The sequence below is a fragment of the Chiloscyllium plagiosum genome, unplaced genomic scaffold (genome assembly GCF_037043375.1).
Source record: "Chiloscyllium plagiosum isolate Xiang-an unplaced genomic scaffold, Cpla_swu_hap1 HiC_scaffold_13, whole genome shotgun sequence".
Lineage (NCBI taxonomy): Eukaryota > Metazoa > Chordata > Chondrichthyes > Orectolobiformes > Hemiscylliidae > Chiloscyllium > Chiloscyllium plagiosum.
This window is the reverse complement of record NW_028270151.1, coordinates 78,097,868-78,119,873: the sequence shown is the minus strand read 5'-3', so window position 1 is coordinate 78,119,873 and position 22,006 is coordinate 78,097,868. Positions and strand designations below refer to the sequence as shown.

The following is a 22,006-nucleotide window of genomic DNA, read 5'->3' as shown; positions in this document are numbered from 1 at the left end:
TCCAGGTGGAGGAAGATCATACCCATAGGCCCCTCAGAAGGATATTCCTGAGGTTATTCCTCAATATCTACCTGGGCTCCCCCTTCCAACCTGTGATAGTTCAAGCTGGGGGTGGTGGTGGGGGGCGCTTTTCTCTGGCAAGAAGACCTTCAGCATGTCTAAGTTGTCCAGAAACAAATGGCAAGTGACGTTCACGTGACACAAATGCCTGAAAATAACCACCTCCAACAAGAGAGAGCCTTTGGCTTTCAAGGGCAGTACTGTCGCTGAATCCTCCACTACCTATATCTGAGAGTTGCCATGGACTTGAAGTTAAACTGGACTTGTCACATCAAGTGTTGTAGCTACAAGAACTGGTCAGAGACTAGGAATCCTGCAGCGAGTAACTCACCTCCTGATTCTCCAAAGCCTGTTGACCATTTACAAGGTAGATGTCAAGAATGTGATGAAATATTCTTCACTTGTTTGGATGAGTGCAGATCTAATGGGACTAAGAAGCTCAACATCATTCAAGATAAAACAGCCACTTAATTGGCACCACATCCACAAACATCCATTTCTTACCCCATGACGTTCAGTAGCAGCAATGCCTACCATCTACAAGATGCACAGCAGAAGTTCACCGTGGATCCTTGGTCAGTATATTCTAAACCCACGATCACAACCATTTAAAAGGGCAAGGGCAGCAGATAAATAGGAACAGCATCACTTGCAAGTTCCTCTCCAAGCCACTCACCATCCTGACTTGAAGATAAATCACCGACCCTCCGAAGAATAACCCACCTGAACCCATTTTCTTCAGTAAAAAATCCTGCAACTCCCTTTCTAAAGACATTTTACCTACACAAAATGGTCTGCAGTAGTTCTAGAAGGCAGCTCACCACCATTTTATTCAGGGAAATTAGGGATAGGCAATAAATGCTGACCCAGCCAGTGACATCCACATCTCATGAATGAATAGAAAAAATCTGGTTCCACCACCTCTTAAGGAAGTGTATGTATATATCAAAACAATCTATTGCCTAAAAATGTCACATCATCTTACCTCTGGGCTTTTTTTTTGCTGCATCCTTTAAGCATATTTCCTCTAGACACTGATTTCCCAGCAATGCAAAACAGTTTCTTCTTATTTATTTTACCTAAGTACTTTATTATTTTGAATTATTCTACCAATTGACTTTACTCTACCTTTAACACCATAATTCCAACAAAACCAATCTCCAAATACGAGACCTAGGATTCTGCTCTTCCCTCTGCAACTGGATCCTTGATTTCCTGACCTGCAGACCGCAATCAGTATAAGGATAGGTGACAACACCTCCCCCACAACAATCCTCAACACTGGTGCCCCACAAGTCTGCATACTCAGCTGCTTACTACACTCCTTAAACACTCATGACCCCATGTGGCCAAATTTAGCTCTAAGTCCACTTACAAATTTACTGATGACACCACCATCATGGGTTGGATCTCAAACAATGAGGAGACACGGTATAGGAAAGAGACGTACATCTTAGTGGCATGGTGTAAACCCAACAATCTGTCCTTTGATGTCAGCAAAATGAAGGAGCTGGTCATTGATTTCAGGAAGCAGAATGGAGGACATGTCCTTGTCTGCATCAACGGTATTGAGGTGGAGGTGAATGAGAGCTTTAAGTTCCTAGAGCACCTATCACCGACAATCTGTCCTAGTCCATCAACATTTATGCTACAGTCAATAAAGCACACCAATGCCTCTTTTCCTTAGAAGGCTAAGGAAATTCAGCATGTCCCAATAACTTGTACCAATTTTTATAGATGCACCATGAAAAGCTTCCTATCCAGATGCATCACAGCTAGGTATGGCAAATGCTGTGCCAAGACTACAAGAAATTGTGGAGACTTGTGAATGCAGCCCAGTCCATCACGAAAATCAGCCTTCCTTCTATTGCCTCCATTTATACTTGCTGCTGCCTCAGGAAAGCAGCTAACCAAAGACCCTTACCACTCTGGGTATACTTTCTTCCACCCTCTTCCATCAGGCAGAAGATACAGAAGTTTGAACAACAGATTTAAGAACATCTTCTTCCACACTGTTTTCAAACTTATGAATGGACCTCTCGTATATGACAGTTTATCTTTCTCTACACCTTCTCTGTAGCTGCAGCACCAAATTCTGCCTTCTGATCTGTTACCCTGATGTAGTTATGGAAGGTGTGATTTATAGTCATAGAGTCATAGAGATGTATAGCATGGAAACAGACCCTGTGGCCTAACTCATCCATGCTGACCAGATATCCCAAACTAATCTAGTCCCATTTGCCAGCACTTGGCTCATATCCCTGCAAACCCTTTCTATTATATACCATCCAGATGCATTTTAAATGTACCAGCCTCCACCATTTTCTCTGGCAGCTCATTCCATACAGGCATCACCCTCTACGTAAAAAAGTTGCCCTTAGGTCCCTTTTAAATCTTTCCCTTCTCAACCTAAATCTATGCCCTCTAGTTCTGGACTCCCCCATCCCAGGGAAAAGACCTTGTCTATTTACTCTACCCATGTCCCTCATGATTTTATAAACCTCTCTACGTTATCCCTCAGCCTCCAACACTCCAGGGAAAACAACCCCAGCCTATTCAGCCTGTCCCGAAAGCTTAAACTCTCCAGCCCTGGCAACATCCTTGTAAACCTTTTCTGAACCCTTTCAAGTTTCACAAAGTCCTTCCTATAGGAGGGACACCAGAATTGCACACAATATTCCAAAAGTGGCCAAAGCAATGTCCTGTACAGCAGCAACATACCTCCCAACTCCTTCACTCAATGCTCTGATCAATAAAGGAAAGCATACCAAATCCCTCTTCACTATCCTTTGTCTGGTGAGCATACAAAACAACACTTTTCACTGTATCTCAGGATGTAACAATTATAAATTTAATCCAACAATTCCATTTTCTTCAGTCTCTCAAAGTAACTATAGTCCGTGATACCATTTGAGTAAATCTCTTCTTCACCCTTAATTAAGGCCTGAAAATCCTTCCTGTAATAACTAGAAATGGACACAATACTCCAACTGAGCCTGAACTTCTTTTGGTATTTCTTTGCATGTGTGCACCCAGCTTGATCTCCCACCATCTCCATAGTCTTCCTGAGCCCGCACTTCTGCCCAAACCGAACCTGACCTCACTGAACCCAAACCTCACTCCTGGCCTGAACCATTGAACTGCCTGAAACACTTATCCACTTGACTGACATCCTGCCCCTTCAACTACCTATCACATTAACCCCTCATCAACTCTGACACCCTACTCTGCACCAACTTGCTATGATACACTCTTAGCCACTTTAACCCCTCACCAGCTTGGAATGCTACACCATTTGCTCAGCTGTCAGCCTACACCATCACCTATGTTCTACCCAACTCCTCACCAATCTGGCACACTTATCTTTCAACCTAACCCCTCATTTATCTGGCACTCTACCACCATCTCTCAACTGGCACACTCTTCCATACCCAACTGACACCCTGTCCCTTATCCAACTGTCACACTGCCTCCTATCTGTCATGCTGCCCCTACCTGGTACCCTACACAACTGCTGCCTTAACCCTCTGGCCATCTCCAGCCATCCTATACCCATACTTACCTTTTTAATTTACCTTTTCTCATTTGCCGTTAGGGGTGCTGTAGGACATTTAAACCTAAAATATGACACACTTCCTCCTGAGAAAGGCTCAATAGAGTCAATGTTGATCCACTCCATTGCTTGCTGCTAGCATTCCTGCATTTATAAGCACTGTGTTGTAGCAGGAGGCTCCTGACCAGGAAATGTAAGGATGGAAACTAAACAAAGTTTGGCTTTTTTTTGTCTGATCAGGATTGGAATCAGGCTGGAAACTCAGAGGTGGCACAATGGCTCAGTGGTTAGCACTGCTGCCTCTCAGTGCCAGGGACCCGGGTTCAATTCCATCCTCGGGTGACTGTCTGTTTGGAATTTTCAGATTCTCCCATTGTTTGCATGGGTTTCCTCCCACAATCCAAGGATGTGCAGGATAGGTGAATTGTTCATGCTAAATAGTATTCAGGGATGTGTCAGTTAGGTGCATTTTTGGGGGGAAATGTAGAGTGATAGGATAGGGGAATGGGTCTGGGTGGGATACTGTTTGGAGGGTTGGTGTGGACCTGTTGGGCCAAATGGGCTGCTTCCACACTGTGGAGATTCTATGAAAAATCCTGAATAAAAAAAAATCTTCAGTGGGCAAATTCTTGACAAAGGCTGACGATTGCTGAAAACTTTAAAGTGGTAACCAAACAGCTGAGAGCTTGCCTTCAAAATGAAACCAACAGCTGGGAGTTTGCTAACTGTTGGTCCAGCCTGTAGGCATGAACCTCTGTCCCATCCCTAGCTCACCAATGGCTGCCCCAAAAAAATGCCATGTAATCCCAGAAAAAGAATAAAGTCTATGCCCACCAAGACCGCTAGCCAGCAGGGCTGCACCGGATACCAGCCTACCATGGCGATGCCAAGGTTTAAAACAAAGGCTAATCTGTACACACCTATCATGCTGAATGCCCCACAGGATTTGATCTGAAGTCGAGGTGAGAAGCAGCCTACTAATGAGTTGCTTTCCCAACGACAAGCATTGGCTGCTGGCACAGAGCAATCGTGGAACTAACAGTTTGGTTTGAGCTATAATAACTAAACATGCCAATCAGCATTGGAGGCAGCATTTCCTTCATTAATCTGAGATCTTGTCAAATGGCAGAGATTGTGTTTGGGTCCAGCCCTGGCTCAGGGTAACTTTGTAGCTCATCATTTGTGCAGGTACTTTCAACACATTTTATGGGAGAATCCATGATGTTAGAAACACCATTAGCATCTTGTTTCTCAGAAGGATAGATGGTTAATCAACCACATCAGCATATGCATCATTCATATGTTCAGTAACCTAATGAGCAAGAACACTTATTTCTTCAGCTACAGTCTCATGATACAATATTTGTACATATTCTTTAGATACTGGAGTTGGCCAAATATATCCATACAAACATATAAATTAGGTGTTCAAAGTTTGGGTGAAGATTTGTAGCTCGGGTGCTTGTTGTTGTGGTTCTGTTCGCCGAGCTGGAAATTTTTGTTGCAAACGTTTCGTCCCCTGTCTAGATGACATCCTCAGTGCTTGGGAGCCTCCTGTGAAGCGCTTCTGTGGTGTTTCCTCTGGCATTTATAGTGGCCTGTCCCTGCCGCTTCCGGTTGTCAGTTTCAGCTGTCCGCTGTAGTGGCTGGTATATTGGGTCCAGATCGATGCGTTTGTTGATGGAGTTTGTGGATGAGTGCCGTGCTTCTAGGAATTCCCTGGCTGTTCTTTGTTTGGCTTGTCCCATAATGGTAGTGTTGTCCCAGTCGAATTCAAGAAATTGCACGCCAAAAGTCGTTAATTTCAAAAACCACTAATCAGGAATGGACCCAGACCATAGAACGGGCTGTCACCATAGGACAGAACAGGATCACACACCGCAAAAAAACGGCACTAAAAGAAAAAATGGCCAAACTAACACACAACAAAGAGGACACCACAACACACACCTGGGTTAAAAACCTCTCCCAAAGACAGCTCACAGACACGGAAAGAACAATACTGGCCAAGGCACTCAACTACAACCACAGGGATGCCAAGACAGCAGACTTCCTAGCAGCACTAGAATGCACACTCAGGAACAATGGACTGACAGAAGAGACACAACAAACAGTGAGGCAAAGTATCGTACCTCTGATAACAAGGAAAAGACAAACACATAACCTCAACACCAAGGAGAGGGAAGCACTAAAATCACTAAGAAACGATAAGAACATAATCATACTACCAGCAGACAAAGGCAGAGTGACGGTCATCCTGGACAAAGCAGAATACACCCAAAAAGCACAACAACTACTTGCAGATACCAACACCTACCAAAAGAGGGAGTTTTACCCCACCCCTCAGCTCACCAATAGGATAAATAACACACTGAGGAATCTACAAAAAAACGGACAGATAACCAGGTCGGACCTACAAAGAATGAAACCTGAAAGCAACAACACCCCCAGATTCTATGGACTACCTAAAGTGCACAAACCAGACATCCCACTCAGACCCATAGTATCACTACCAGGGACACCATCACACAAATTGGCTAAAGAACTATAGCAGAAACTGAAACACCTGATCACCGGATCCAGATAATCTATACAATCTATACAATCTTGGACATCATCAGAAATATACACATAGACAAGGAAGAAAATATGGTCTCATTCGACTTTACGGCACTGTTCACCTCTATTGACAAAACCCCAGCCAGAGAAACAATAGCCAACCTGCTGGACATACAGAACAGACAACAGGACGTTGAACCTATCAACAAAGATGGCATACTTAAACTACTGGACTTGTGCCTCACAACACACTTCACATTCAACAACCAGATATACGAACAAATCAACGGAACACCCATGGGCTCACCGATCTCTGGACTCATAGCAGAAGCAGTAATGCAAAGGTTGGAACAAACAGTCTTACCACAAATTCAACCCAAACTCTGGGTCAGATACGTTGATGACACCTTTGTAATCATTAAAAACACAGAAATAGAGAAAACACACCGGATCATCAACGCCACACTAACAGGAATCCGATTCACGAGAGAAGAAGAAAAGGATAACCAACTCCCATTCCTAGACGTGATGGTACAGAGAACACCGAACGTAGAATTCACCACAAAGGTATACAGGAAAGCCACACACACAGACCAAGTCCTGAACTATGAAAGCAACCACCCCAACACACACAAACAAAGTTGCATCAAGACACTATTCAAAAGGGTCACAACACACTGCAGCACACCAGAACTGCAAAAAGAGGAAGAGGAACACCTGTACAAGGTATTCGCCAAAAACGGATACCCGCGCAATTTCATCAACAGATGCCTAAGAGAAAGACAACGGAACAAAGACATGCCGCAACCCAAAGGACTAGCCACACTACCATACATCAGGAGCATTTCAGAACTGACAGCCAGACTACTGCGACCACTAGGACTTATAACAGCACACAAACCAACAGCCACCCTCAGACAACAACTCACCAGAACGAAGGACCCGATACCCAGCATGAGCAAAACTAATGTAGTGTACAAAATCCCATGCAAGGACTGCACAAAACACTATATAGGACAAACAGGAAGACAGCTAACGATCCGCATCCATGAACATCAACTAGCCACGAAACGCCACGACCACCTATCCTTAGTAGCCACACACGCAGACGACAAGCAACATAAATTTGACTGGGACAACACTACCATTGTAGGGCAAGCCAAACAAAGAACAGCCAGGGAATTCCTAGAAGCATGGCACTCATCCACAAACTCCATCAACAAACACATCAACCTGGACCCAATATACCGGCCACTACAGCGGACAGCTGAAACTGACAACCGGAAGCGGCAGGGACAGGCCACTATAAATGCCAGAGGAAACACCACAGAAGCGCTTCACAGGAGGCTCCCAAGCACTGAGGATGTCACCTAGGCAGGGGGACGAAACGTTTGCTACAGATATTTCCAGCTCGGCGAACAGAACCACAACATATAAATTAGGATCAGGAGTAGACTGATCAAGCCTGTTCTGCCATTTGAAAAGATCATGGCTGATCTGATTGTGGCCTCAGTGCCACTTTTTTATCTATCATAGCTCCTAATATACAACAGACATGCGCGCATCCCTGGGGATGTATGTGGATGCAATGCATTATGAGCTGGTCAGGTGAAGCCCAAGGGTTCTCAACCTCATTTCATGCACTCAAGAGAATACATTTTTGTGGAGTCTTCACCCCTTTCCTGGTTCTTTAATGTCAACCAGCATTCATGACTGGAATTGGCAGGAATACAGAGCTTAGATCAGATCTTTTGGGTGTGGGATCGCTTAGCTTTAAGTACCACTTGTTCCTAATTTTATTTGGCACACAAGTGGTCTTGTTAGTAATTGGCACCTCATTTTTAGGTGCTGCTCCTGACATGCCCTTCTGGACTCTTCATTGGACCATGGTTGTTCCCTTGCTTTATGGTAAGGGATATGCCTAGCTACAAATTTACAGATTGTGCTTTGGTGCTATTGAGCTACAGCTGATTTCCCAATGGCTTTGAAGTCTATCCCATTTAGCACAATGGTGGTGTCACACAATAAGTTGGAAGACATCTTCGATGTGAAGATGGAATTTTATTTCCACAATGACTGTTTACTGGTCACTTCTATTTATATAGTTTTAGCAATGCATCTGTGCAGGTAGATCTATGACGATGTCTTGTTCCCCTTGCCTCGCCTTGTTGGTTCTTCCACCATCTGTCACAGACCAACTTTTTCTGCTACAACCTTCAGGACTCAGTCAGTATGGTCAGTAGTGATGGTGCCATACCACTCTTGTTTATGGACTTTGAACTCTCCCAACCATGGTGTATTCTGTATCGTTACTACCTCATGTTCCTCCAAGTTGCATTCAATATGGAGAAGCACTGATTCATCAGCTGAAAGGGTGGAATATGGTAATCAGCAAGACAGTTCTGTGTTCATGTCTGATCTGATGCCATGTATGATCTTTCCATTCTTTCCATCGCCTGTGCTACCTAGTCCCTGTGCCTGTCTTGTCTAGATCTTTGGAGTTACGATGCCTGCCAGGTATTCCCAAGGAAGCTGTCCACTCCTGCTACTATAACTGGTCCCCCGGCAATCATCTCCAATTCTTCACAACCCAGACAAATTGGTCCAAATATTCATGATCCTCAATGAGGAGGGGTGAGTTTTCTCCCTTTAACCCACCTCCCATTTGTTCAGAACGTGTTTATATTTCAAAAGTTTCAAATTTTTCAAATATTTCAAATTAACCAGGTTTTCTTGAGTAAGAGGAAGGGAGAGTTTATTAGCTACTAAATATGAGAAAAGGTAATAAAACATGACAATATGCACACAGAAATATGAATTACATTAAAAAAAAAGTTAAAAAGATAAACAAATCAATTCCTGGGTTCTGTGAGTAGATGGTAGAACATAATGGCCAAGGGTGTTATGGTGAGACAATGATTAGTGCTGCTGCCTGACAGCAGGTTTGATTCCACCTTTGAGCAATTGTTTGTGTGGAGTTTGTAGATTCTCCCCATGTCTGCATCGGTTTCCTCCAGGTGCTCTGGCTTCCTCATACAGTCCAAAGATCTGCAGGTTAGGTGGATTGGCCATGCTAAATTGCCCATACTGTTCAGGGATGTGCAGCCAGGTGGGTTAGCCATGGGAAACACAGGGTTACAAGGATAGGGTAGGGGGTAAATCTGTGTGAGATGCTCTTCAGAGGGTTGGTGTGGACTCTATGGGCCAAATGGCTTGCTTCCATTTGGCCCATAGCTTCCTTGGGAATACCTGGCAGGCATCGTTACTCCAAAGATCTAGAACAGACAGGCACAGGGACTAGGTATGACAGGCGATGGAAAGAATGGGAAAGATCATTTGGAAGGGTGAGTTTTCCCTCATTAAAAGGGACTTACCTCGGGAGTCGGGCCTCCATTTTGCCAGAGCGGCAAGGAGAGAAGGAGTGGTGAAGCAAGGGCTGCCGGGAAGGGTGAGTTTCCCCACATTAAAAGGGACTTACTTCGGGAGTCGGGCCTCCATTTGCCGAGAGGTGCGAAGGAGGAGCGAAGGACTTCTGGGAAGTCATATATTTGTGTGGTTGCGAGAGCGATGGGGATTTAAGGCAGAAATTCAGGGAGCAAGGATGGAATCTTAGAGCTAGGATGAACAGAGTTGTTGTCTCTGGTTTGTTGCCCGTGCCACGTGCTAGTGAGGCAAGGAATAGGGAGAGAGAAGAGTTGAACACGTGGCTACAGGGACGGTGCAGGAGGGGGGGGTTTGGATTCTTGGATAATTGGGGCTCTTTCTGGGGTAGGTGGGACCTCTACAAGCAGGATGGTCTTCATCTGAACCAGAGAGGTACCAATATCCTAGGGGAGAAATTCACTAAGGCTATTGGGGTCGGTTTAAACTAATCCAGCAGGGGGATGGGAAGTAAAATTGTAGTTTGAGTATAGAAAAGGTTGAGCGTAGGGAGGTCCGAAATCAAGTTTCAGGGACGTAAGATGGCACCGGCAAGCAAGAAGTTGGTTTGAAGTGCGTCTACTTCAACGCCAGGAGTATCCGGAATAAGGTGGGTGAACTTGCAGCTTGGGTTGGTACCTGGGACTTCGATGTTGTGGCCATTTTGGAGACATGGATAGAACAGGGACAGGAATGGTTGTTGCAGGTTTCAGGATTTAGATGTTTCAGTAAGAACAGAGAATATGGTAAAAGAGGGGGAGGTGTGGCATTGTTGGTCAAGGACAGTATTAGTTGCAGAAAGGATGTTTGGGGACTCGTCAACTGAGGTAGTATGGGCTGAAGTTAGAAACAGGAAAGGAGAGGTCACCCTGTTGGAAGTTTTCTATAGGCCTCCGAATAATTCCAGAGATGTAGAGGAAAGGATAGCAAAGATGATTCTCGATAGGAGTGAGAGAGACAGGGTCGTTGTCATGGGGGACTTCAACTTTCCAAATATTGACTGGGAACACTATAGTATGAGTACTATAGATGGGTCGGTTTTTGTCCAGTGTGTGCAGGAGGGCTTCCTGACATAGTATGTAGGTAGGCCAACAAGGGCGAAGCCACATTAGATTTGGGATTGGGTAATGAGCCCGGCCAGGTGTTAGACTTGGAAGTAGGTGAGCACTTTGGTGATAGCGATCACAATTCGGTTATGTTTACTTTAGTGATAGAAAGGGATAGGTGTATACCACTGGGCAAGAGTTACAGCTGGAGGAAAGGCAATTACGATGTGATTAGGCAAGATTTAGGAAGCATAGGATGGGGAAGGAAACTGCAGGGGATGGGCACATTAGAAATGTGGTGCTTATTCAAGGAAAAGCTCCTATGTGTCCTAGATAAGTATGTACCTGTCAGGTAGGGAGAAAGCTGTAGAGCAAGGGAGCCGTAGTTTACGAAGGAAGTGGAATCTCTGGTCAAGAGGAAGAAGAAGGCGTATGTTAGGATGAGCTGTGAAGGCTCAGTTAGGGCGCTTGAGGATTACAAGGTAGCCAGGAAAGACCTAAAGAGAGAGCTCAGAAGAGCCAGGAGGAGACATGAGAAGTTGTTGGCAGATAGGATCAGGGTAAACCCTAAGGCTTTCTATAGGTATTTAAGAAATAAAAGAATGACGAGAGTAAGATTAGGGCCAATCAAGGATAGTAGTGGGAAATTGTGTGTGGAGTCAGAGGAGATAGGGGAAGCATTAAATGAATATTTTTCGACAGTATTCACTCTAGAAAACGACAATATTGTCGAGGAGAATACTGAGATACAGGCTACTAGACTAGGTGGGATTGAGGTTCACAAGGAAGAGGTATTAGAAATCCTGCAAAGTGTGAAAATAGATAAGTCCCCTGGTCTGGATGGGATTTATCCGAGGATCCTCTGGGAAGCCAGGGAGGAGATTGCCGAGCCTTTGGCATTGATCTTTAAATTGTCATTGTCTACATGAATAGTGCCAGAAGACTGCACGATAGCAAATGTGGTTCCGCTGTTCAAGAAGGGGAGTAGAGACAACCCTGGTAATTATAGACCAGTGAACCTTACTTCAGTTGTTGGTAAAGTGTTGGAAAAGTTTGTAAGAGATAGGATTTATAATCATCTAGAAAGGAATAATTTGATTAGGGATAGTCAGCACGGTTTTGTGAAGGGTAGGTCGTGCCTCACAAACCTTATTGAGTTCTTTGAGAAAATTACCAAACAGGTAGATGAGAGTAAACCAGTTGATATGGTGTATGTGGATTTCAGCAAGGCATTCGATAAGGTTCCCTCTGGTAGGCTATTGTACAAAATGTGGAGGAATGGGATTGTGGGAGGTATAGCAGTTTGGATCAGTAACTTGCTTTCTGAAAGAAGACAGATGGTGGTGGTTGATGGGAATGTTCATCCTGGAGTCCAGTTACTAGTGGTGTACCGCAAGGGTCGGTGTTGGGTCCACCGCTGTTCGTCATTTTTATAAACAACCTGGATGAGGGCGTAGAAGTGTGGGTTAGTAAATTTGCAGATGACACTAAGGTCGGTGGAGTTGTGGATAGTAACAAAGGATGTTGTAGGTGACAGAGAGACATAGATAAGCTGCAGAACTGGGCTAAGAGGTGGCAAATGGAGTTTAATGCAGATAAGTGGGAGGTGATTCACTTTGGTCAGGGTAAACGGAATGCAAAGTACTGGGCTAATGGTAAGATTCTTGGTAGTGTAGATGAGCAGAGAGATCTCAGTGTCCAGGTACACAGATCCTTGAAAGTTGCCACCCAGGTTGACTGGGTTGTTAAGAAGGCATACAGTGTTTTAGCTTTTATTAATAGAGGGATCGAGTTCCGGAACCATGAGGTTATGCTGCAGCTGTACAAAACTCTGGTGCGGCCGCACTTGGAGTATTGTGTATAGTTCTGGTCACTGCATTATAAGAAGAATGTGGAAGCTTTGGAAAGGGTGCAGAGGAGATTTACTAGGATGTTGCCTGGTATGGAGGGAAGGTCTTACGGGGAAAGGCTGAGGGACTTGAGGCTGTTTTCATTGGAGAGAAGCAGGTTGAGAGGTGACTTAATAGAGACATATAAGATAATCAGAGGGTTAGGTAAGGTGGACAGGGAGAGCCTTTTTTCCAAATATGGTGACAGCGAGCACAAGGGGGCATAGCTTTAAATTGAGGGGTGATAGATACAGGACAGATGTCAGAGGTAGTTTCTTTACTCAGGAATGGGTATGGAATGCTTTGCCTGCAACGGTAGTAGATTCGCCAATTTTAAATATATTTAAGTCGTCATTGGACAATCATATGGACGTACATGGAATAGTTAGATGGGCTTCAGATTGGTGCAACATTGAGGGCCGAAGGGCCTGTACTGCGCTGTAATGTTCTATGTTCTATATTGTAGCATGCTGGCAACATTAACATTGATCATGAAAAAGTTGTTTTCAAGATTCTTGCAAAAGTTGTTTTGCAAGTCAGCTGACAGACATTTGTCCTTTATTCTTCATAACAGTGACTTCACTGCCTTCTAGCACTCTGGGCAAGCGTAAGTCTGTCTTTACTTTCAGCGCAGGAGTGTCTAAAACTGACCTCAAGCTGTGACCTTCACAGGACACTAGTACACCTAGCACATCAGGCCAATGACGTACAGTTGAGGGTTTACATCTGGTTTTAATCTTTGTTTTGTATATTCCCAGATGGGTAACACAGAAGCACGTCTGCAGTTTGGGGCACAATCTACAGGAGGTAGCTTTCTACTGAGAAGAGTAGTTAACCCCCTCCATTATCTCCTTTTGATGAATTGCTGTTTGAAGTTCTCTTGGCACCTTTTCAGGTATAACATTTCATTGTCCCTCTCAGGGCTTTGCCAGGCAGCCACTGAATTTACAGTCCCAATCATGTTTCGCTATATGTTCTTTCTAGTACACATGTTCTAATTAAAAGTTGAATATGCTAATGTGTAATTCAGGGGTATAATGTATTGTAATGACCACTGAAGCTCAGGGACAATTCCTACTGCTGCAGGAATCAAGTGGTTGGGTAGTTCCAATTGAGGGAAGCAATGGACCTGCTCACTTTTAGAGAGGCATTTTTTAGATTAGATTAGATTACATTACAGTGTGGAAACAGGCCCTTCGGCCCAACAAGTCCACACCGACCCGCCGAAGCACAACCCACCCATGCCCCTACATTTACCCCTTACCTAACACTACGGGCAATTTAGCATGGCCAATTCACCTAACCTGCACATCTTTGGACTGTGGGAGGAAACCGGAGCACCCGGAGGAAACCCACGCAGACACGGGGAGAATGTGCAAACTCCACACAGTCAGTCGCCTGAGGTGGGAATTGAACCCGGGTCTCAGGCGCTGTGAGGCAGCATTGTCCCTAGAAGGAAGAAAACTGCATCTTTCAAATCAAACTTCTAACAGGATGCTATCACCAAATCTTCCCATTCCATCCATTGCCAGTATTCTACACGGGCCCATTCAATCTGTGACACCCTGGTCCACTCTTCACTCTCCAATGACACCTTTCAATGCCATTGCAGAAAGTGTAACACTTGACGGTCACCTCCTCCCTCCAAGGCCCAAAACATACCTTTCAGATGAACCAACAGTTTACTTACGTTTCTTTTAATCTTGTCTACTGGATTGTAATGACAACTGAAAATGACTACTCACAATGCAGTCTCCCTTATGATGACACCAAAAGCAGACTCAATGACTGCTTTAGGAAACACCTCTACTCTTGTCCATAAGAATGACTCCAACTTTCCATTTGCTTTCCATTTCAATAAACTATCTTATTTCCATGCCGATGCTTCTGCGCTGGGTCTATTGCAATGTTCCAGTGAAGCACAATGCAAGCTCAAGAAACAATGCCTCAGTTCCACTTAGGCACTTTATAACCTCTTGGAGTAAATGTTGAACTCTGCAAGTACAGAGCCTTACTGCTTGGCATCTGTGCTCCTTTTTATGATGTGGTTTATAGCAATGTTTGAATCCAGATTTGGGTTCCCAATTTTTGTCATGGGCAAGAAGATGAGGTAAACTTAATTATTTTTACTGTCTTCTTCACTTGAAAGCGATGGGTTTGTTTCTTTATTTTCATTTTGTTCCTCTTTTTCCATTTTAAGAATAGGCAGTGGCATGTTTGCCCAAACCCTGCTTATGAAGTCAAATTTAAAATGACCTATGGCAAACTAAAACAAAGGCGTGAGATTCATTACTGCATTGAAAACCTTGGGGGTGAATGGTTTGTGACTTACATCCACATACAAATGCATTCAAGAAAGAAAGAGCAGAGAATGGAATAGGTAGAAGTTATAAATGACAAATGACTTCATGTCAAATATGTTAGGATTACAACTAATGAATTAGAGAGTCTAATATGTCATTGACCTATAGAGCTTTTCTCAGCTGACTGAGTTCTTTCATAGGAGCTCATATGCAGATGGATTACTGGTGATAGTACAATGGTTATAAGCTAGGAATTTGGTTCACTCCACTGGCAAGCTTTTAGCCAACCTTGGAGCTGCTTACTCTTTTGGTGTTATAAGCACATTGATGAACAAAAGTCAAAGCTATACAGTTAAAGGTTACACAAACTAACAATTTCAGTCATGTGACTAGGACTTCATGTTGAAATACTCAGTTAATAAGGTGAATTATGTCCTCTTGGACAAAACCATTGTGTTTTGAAGTAGAAAACTGTGGAGTCATTTACACCAAGTCAAATCACATGGGTTCCACAATGTGGGGAATTCTACTATTTTAATAGTTTCCTTTGTTCAGCACCAGCGAAGGTCAACATCTTGGCTACAAGTCCTTTGTACTGATTTGGCTGGAATCTTTTTACAATGTCAGAAGTGTCATATTTCAAGAGATGGTGAATTTGCTTTTTTCCTGGTAATTGCTGGTAGGTTTTGGAAGCAGTCTGCTTCTGTGCTGTCTGTCTCTATGACAGTCAATCTGTATTTGATAACAGCCATTTTAAAATCTATCAAGAGTACAATTTTTTTTAATAAAAGAATTCAAACAGGTAATATGTTTCATCAAAATAACGTTTATAATTTCTCCCTTCATACCATTAGGGTATTACACTCCCTGTAATATTTTTCTAGGGCTTTTCAAAACTAGTGGGCGGCACGGTGGCACAGTGGCTAGCACTGCTGCCTCACAGCGCCAGAGATGTGGAGTTTGCACATTCTCCCCGTGTCTGCGTGGGTTTCCTCCAGGTGCTCCAGTTTCCTCCCACAGTCCAAAAATGTGCTGGTTAGGTGAATTGGCCATGCTGAATTGCCTGTAGTGTTAGGTGAAGGGGTAAATGTAGGCGAATGGGTCTGGGTGGGTTGTGCTTCGACGGGTCGGTGTGGACATGTTGGGCCGAAGGGCCTGTTTCCACACTGTAAGTAATCTAAAAAAAATCAAAAGATGTTCCAGCCTCAAAAGGCTAACTAAACAATTGAGAATTCAGCTTCAAAATTAACACAGCAGTTGGAAGTTGGCTAACTCTTTGTTACCCTACATTTGAGGCATGAAACTTAACCCCCTCTCTGAAGCTGTCATAAGCACCCAAAAATTTCCAAGTACCTAGATTGCACAACATGTTCGCGCCCTCCATCATCACCGCCACCTGCTGGCTGGGTTGTGCTGGAGCCAGCCATCAGCCACCACAATCATTGTGGGGCTTAGTGCTGGGCTGACCGCCAATATCGCATATATACAAAATTCACTCCTGGCCCAGAAGTCAAGGACAGCTGAACTGCCCCAATACAAGCACGAAGATCCATGGCAGGAATCCATTGATCCTGAACAGATGGTTAGCTGCAATCACAGGATTATAAATTGTAATTCAAAAAGATCAATAGTAAAAAGGCAAAGCATTTAATGCAAATATAAACATTCTTTGGATGTCTTACTACTTACATGTAGTGATGAGAGAAACAGACATTTAATTGTTTTTTATTTGGAATAGCTATAATCACAGTTGGAGATAGTGACATTGAATGTTGTGTAATCATCAACAAACATTCCCACTTCCCACTCTGACTTTATGAGAGACCGAAGATCATTGACGAGGCAACATGAAGATGGTTGGGGCAATCCCTGAGACTCTTGTCAAATGCTGTCCTGAGATTGAAATGATTGACTTCCAACAACTGTAATCATCTTCCTTTGGACTAGGTATGACTCATACCAATAGAGAGCTTTCCCAGACCCTTTGTCTCATACTGAATTTAAAATGTTAACTGTGTTTCTGACCATCGTAATCCATAGTCCAAAGTGAATTCTTTGAGGATAATGATTCAACTCCAATCACTGCATCTGGTGGAATTCAAATTTAATTAATAAATCTGGAATTAAGGGAGGGGAATTCAGGGGAGGGGATAGTCTAGTGGCAATATTATTGGACTGTTAATCCAGACACCCAGGTAATGTTCTGGGAACCCAGGTTCAAATTCTGCCATGGTAGAATTTGAATCCACTAAAAATCTGGAATTAATAGTTTAATAATGACTATTTAACAGTCATTTAATTGATTATTTAATAATAATCAATTATCACAATAACACATCTGGATACCCTTTAGTGAAGGAAACTGCCATCCTAACTTGGTCTGCCCTTCATGTGACTCCAGACCCCCAGCAATGTAGTTGACTTCTAACTGGCCTTTTGGCAAGTAGAGATGGGCAATAAATGCTGGCCCACCCAGAGACGTCCATATCCTGAAAGTGTATAGAAAAATATTGAAAACTTGTCTCAGTAATGGTGACCATGAAATTATTATTTATTGTACTGAAACCTATTACTGGTTCACTTGTGTCATTTAGGGAATTGAATCTGCTGTCCTTATTTGGTCTGCCAACCTGTAACTCCAGATTCACAGCAACATAGTTGACTTAACTGACCTCTGAAATGACCTAGCAAGCCACTCAGTTCAAGGGTAATTACATTGCATGAAAGAATGAGGGAAAAAAACACACATTGACTGAACTACAAAGAGATGTTTCAATACTACGTGGTGACCTTGTGGACAGCCATACAAGAAACTAGCAGCAAAGTATAAAGAAACTAAAAGTATAGAGATGTACAAGTATAAAACTTACTCAGTAAGTAAACTATCCATTATCAGGATCAATCAAAAGACAATTTAAGTCACACTGCAAATTATTGTACACAGTATATTTATTACACAAATTGTAAATTATTGTCAAATGTACATTCCCGTGTACAATTTAGATTCACATACATGATATACTGTAAATTTATGTAGATGATATAAATTTTCATGCACAGTTTATTTTCCAATTCACAATTTAAAGTGATACTTACAATGCACACTTAATCCTATGCACAACATAAACTTACATTCAATTATTGAATATATATGCAAAAACAAGATATGAATAACATACATTGTTAAAGACAATATGCATTCACGGCACCATACATCTATTGCTGTGTTCTTCTGTTCTTTTTGGTCATAGAGTTGATGATGCAGAAAATAGATCATGAGTGCAAAACTAAGAAATAAAGAGCTCACAGTTACATTACCACATTTCATGTATTCAGGTGATACCAAAATAATTTACAGCCAATTAAGTACTTTTTGAAATGCAGTTACTGTTGTAATATTGGGCACCATAATCACATCTGGAAACCACCTTGAGGAATCACTTTAGGCCATTGTTGTCCCATTTAACTCTGCATTTCCAGCTGCAGACAGCCAGGTATCTGAACTTGTTCTAACAGGTGCATCAGAATGTTCCAGCATTGCTCAGTCCTACCCCAGGGAGAGGATGGAAGGCATCTGCAGACATGGTTAACTGGGCATCAGAAAATAAGTGAAACAGGATACTCAGCAGCTCTGTATTATATTGTCCCTGCTAGGTTGAGAAGACATGCCTTATTGCATGGTTTCAAAGGTAAACTGTGGCATAAGACACTACCTCTGACCATTACTCTTTGTATATTATTCCTCTTACTTCACACCACTCCTACTCAAGGATGATGATCAATATAAAGTACATTAGTATGAGAGTGTGTGAGCAGCAAGTGTTCCCAGACCCTAGTATCTACAACAGACATGAAGTGTTCAGTGTTGCAGATCATACTGTTCAGACCAGGACATTGTTCAAAGTCAAAAAAAATACAGAAAATGAAATTAAATAAAAAGAGAAACAAATACCTGTTTTGTGCTCTATAGATGGAGTTTGCATTTCGATTGTTGTGAGAGGCGCTTCAATTTGTTTTTCGTTCCCCCCAGCTTGTTTGCAGACAGGTTCAGTTCTCTGAATATATGTGTTACTCTCAGGACAGACAGAATATCCCCATCACAGGCAGCCGTCAAATCACAGTTTTTTAAGCTGAGGGAAGCCAAACAGAAACACACAGTGACTAACCATCCAGTATGTATTTGCTCCAGATTGCAATCTGCACTATCTTAGTTAATCTAAAGAAGGTCTAAATATTACCATATCCAGATATTGGATTATCTGTAACAAAATAGTCCCTGCACATGTGCAGTCAAAACCTTAACCATGACAGAGCAGGCTACAGGAATCGTCTGAAGGTAGTGCAATTGATGTAGCTTATATTAATTTCAGCAAAGCCTTTGACAATGCTCCAATGGGAGACTGATACAGAAGGAAAAAGCACACGGAATCCAAGGTAATTTGGATCCAAAACTGGATAAGTGGGAGGTGACAGGGGGTCATGGTAGATGGTTATTAGTGTGATGGAGGCCAATGTCCATGGCGTACCACAGGGTTCAGGCTGGGTCGCTTATTGTTTGTGATATATATAGACGATATAGGTAAGTAAGTTTGCACATCACACAAATATTGGTCAGGTGATTGACAGTGAGGAGGAAGGTCTTGGGTTATAGAAGGATATAAACAGATTGCTCAGATTAGTGCAGATGGAATCTAACCCTGATAAATGTGAAGTGATGCAGTTTGGAAGAAGTAACAAGACAAGCGAATACTCAATGAATGTCAGAACATTCTTTGGAGCTGAGAAGGCTGAGAAGGGCAAGGACAGCATGGATAGAGAGCACCTGTTTCCTTAGTTGAAGGGTCAATAACAGTAGCTATAATTTTAAGATGAAAGGCAGGAGGTTGACAGGGGATTTGAGGAAATGTTTTTTTCACTCAGACTGTGGTAGAGATTCTGGAATGCATTGACTGACTAATTGAGACAATCTTTAAAAAGTATTTAGAAGTTCGTAGGTAGGTAATGAGCCATAGTTCTTGAAGTACCATTGACATCTCTCTCCATTAGAGAGAGACATCAGGCTATGTACAGCTTGAGGGTAACCATTGCTCAAACGTTAGGTAAGGGCAGGCACAGGCCTTCATGAATGACCATAGCCAGTATGAGATTTGAACCCAAAGTGTCACCTAACCAGCAGAGCTACCTAAACCCAGTATGCAGGTACACCATGCAATTAGGATAAGTAGCAGTCGATAGTTGTTGTTTATTGCACAGGAAGTTTTATACAAAATCATGGAGGCTGTGCTTCAGTTATACTGGGCATTGCTGAGACCATATCTGAAATGCAACACAGTGTTTAGTCATAGGCCTCTATTTAAGAAAGGATGTACGAAATTTTGGAAGCAGTTCAGAAAATGTTGCCTCGATTAATACCTAAAATGGGCAATTTGTCTTATGAGGAAAGGTTGAATAGGATTGTACCTGCTTGATTTTAGAATAGTGACTTGATTGAAACATATAAGATTCTGAGTGGTCTTAATAGAATGGATTTGGAAAGTGTATTTCCTCTTGTGGGCAATCTAGAACTAGGGTCACTGTTGCAAAGTAACAGGCTGCCCATTTAAGACAAAGGTGAGAAATTTTTCTCACAGAAGGTCATGAATCTTTGGGACTCTGTTCCTCAAAAGGCAGTGAAAGCAGAGTCTAAATATTTTGAAGACAGAGATAAATAAATGAGAAGGGAAAGGTTATCAGGGGTAGAATCATAGATTCCTACAGTGTGGAAGCAGGCCATTCACCCATCAGGTCCTTACTGACCACTGAAAGAGCATTCCACACAGGCCCACCTCCCAAAATCCTGAATTTCTCATGGCTAACCCACACATTCCTGGACACTATGGATAATTTAGTATGGCCAACCCACCAAATCTGCATATCTTTGGACTGTGGGAGGAAATGGGAACACCTGGAGGAAACCCACACAGACACAGAGACAACTGTTACCCAAGAGTGGAAATGAACCTGTTCCCTGCTGTTGTGAGGCAGCATTGCTCATCACTTAACCGCTGTGCCACCCATGGGCGAGAATGTGGAGTATACTTACTGATTGGGGGAGTGAGCTCAAAAGGCCAAGTGGTCTGTTTCTGGTCCTAATTCAAATATTCATATGTTCAAACATATTTGTTCATAATTTTAATTCTCCACCTTGCTCTCATGCTGACCTTTCTTCCACGGTCTGCTATATGTTTCAGTGAGGCTTAATGCAAACTCGAGGTACGGTATTTTATCTTACAGCTTGGCACTCTACAGCCTTCCTGTCTCAACATCAAGTTCAACAACTTCAAATCATAGCCTCTAACTTCATCATGTTGTGTGATTTTTTTCCCCCTTTTTTGTTTTGTTGGCTTAGATCCTGTCTTGTTTCTTTTCTTATTCCTTCATGTTTCATTCAGATTTTTTTTAATGCAACAAATCATGATGCATTTGAACACAACCTTTGTTTCTTTATTATAGCCATTTCTATTTCTATTGCCTGTTACATTATGATATCCTTTGTCACTTAAACTTTCCTGGTCACCACTCAATCACAGAATTTTCCTTTTTGTTTTTCCTGTCTTTTCCCTCCTTCCACTAAAAACTCTGATGTTTCCATTTTTCTTAAGATCTGATGAATGGCCATCTCAACCAAAAATGTTAATTCTGTTTCAGTATACAGATGTTACATGTCCTGTTGAGTTTTTCTGGCCTCTTTGATCTTACTTCTGTTCTCCAGCATCTTCAGTGTTTTTAAATTAATCTTAGTTTATTTTTGAAATTAGCCTTACTTTATTTCCTGTATCGTGCACTGTGGATTCCTCAGGGCTGCAAAGAGAGATGTGACTCCCGAATCTTGCAGACTGTTGCTGCTTAGGTTGAGTTCCGTTAATGTGGAACTGACAGTGAGGGCATCCGCAAGATCTGGACAGCAGGCACTTGTCAAGTTGTTGCAATACAGCCTGCAGGAAACAGAGCAATAACATCCTAATTTTTTTATTAAGCCTGTACATCCTAGCAAATCCATGAGACTGTAGTTCAATTGGAGTGAACCATTTAGAGAATATTAAATCAGTATGAAAGCATCTATATTTATACTGCAACTTAACATTTTTATATGGTGCTTTGAAGCCCCTTATACCCAATGTGGTATTTGCTGAAATG

General features: G+C 42.6%; 2 protein-coding genes across 2 annotated transcripts in view; one reads left to right on the top strand and one right to left on the bottom strand.

The window, feature by feature from the left end:
* LOC122555761 (G protein-coupled receptor 55-like) overlaps positions 1-22,006 on the top strand; it is a 74,609-nt gene that overhangs the window by 43,250 nt on the left and 9,353 nt on the right. The gene's annotated exons all lie outside the window — the stretch shown is intronic.
* Positions 17,762-22,006, bottom strand: part of LOC122555758 (NACHT, LRR and PYD domains-containing protein 3-like) — an 87,117-nt gene continuing 82,872 nt past the window's right edge. The window contains exons 12-14 of the mRNA XM_043701862.2: positions 21,634-21,804; positions 18,783-18,960; positions 17,762-18,420 (exon numbers count right to left, since the gene is read on the bottom strand). Of these exons, the coding sequence (XP_043557797.1) occupies positions 18,795-18,960; positions 21,634-21,804 (337 nt within the window). The 3' untranslated portion in view covers positions 17,762-18,420; positions 18,783-18,794. The remainder of the gene's footprint in view (positions 18,421-18,782; positions 18,961-21,633; positions 21,805-22,006) is intronic.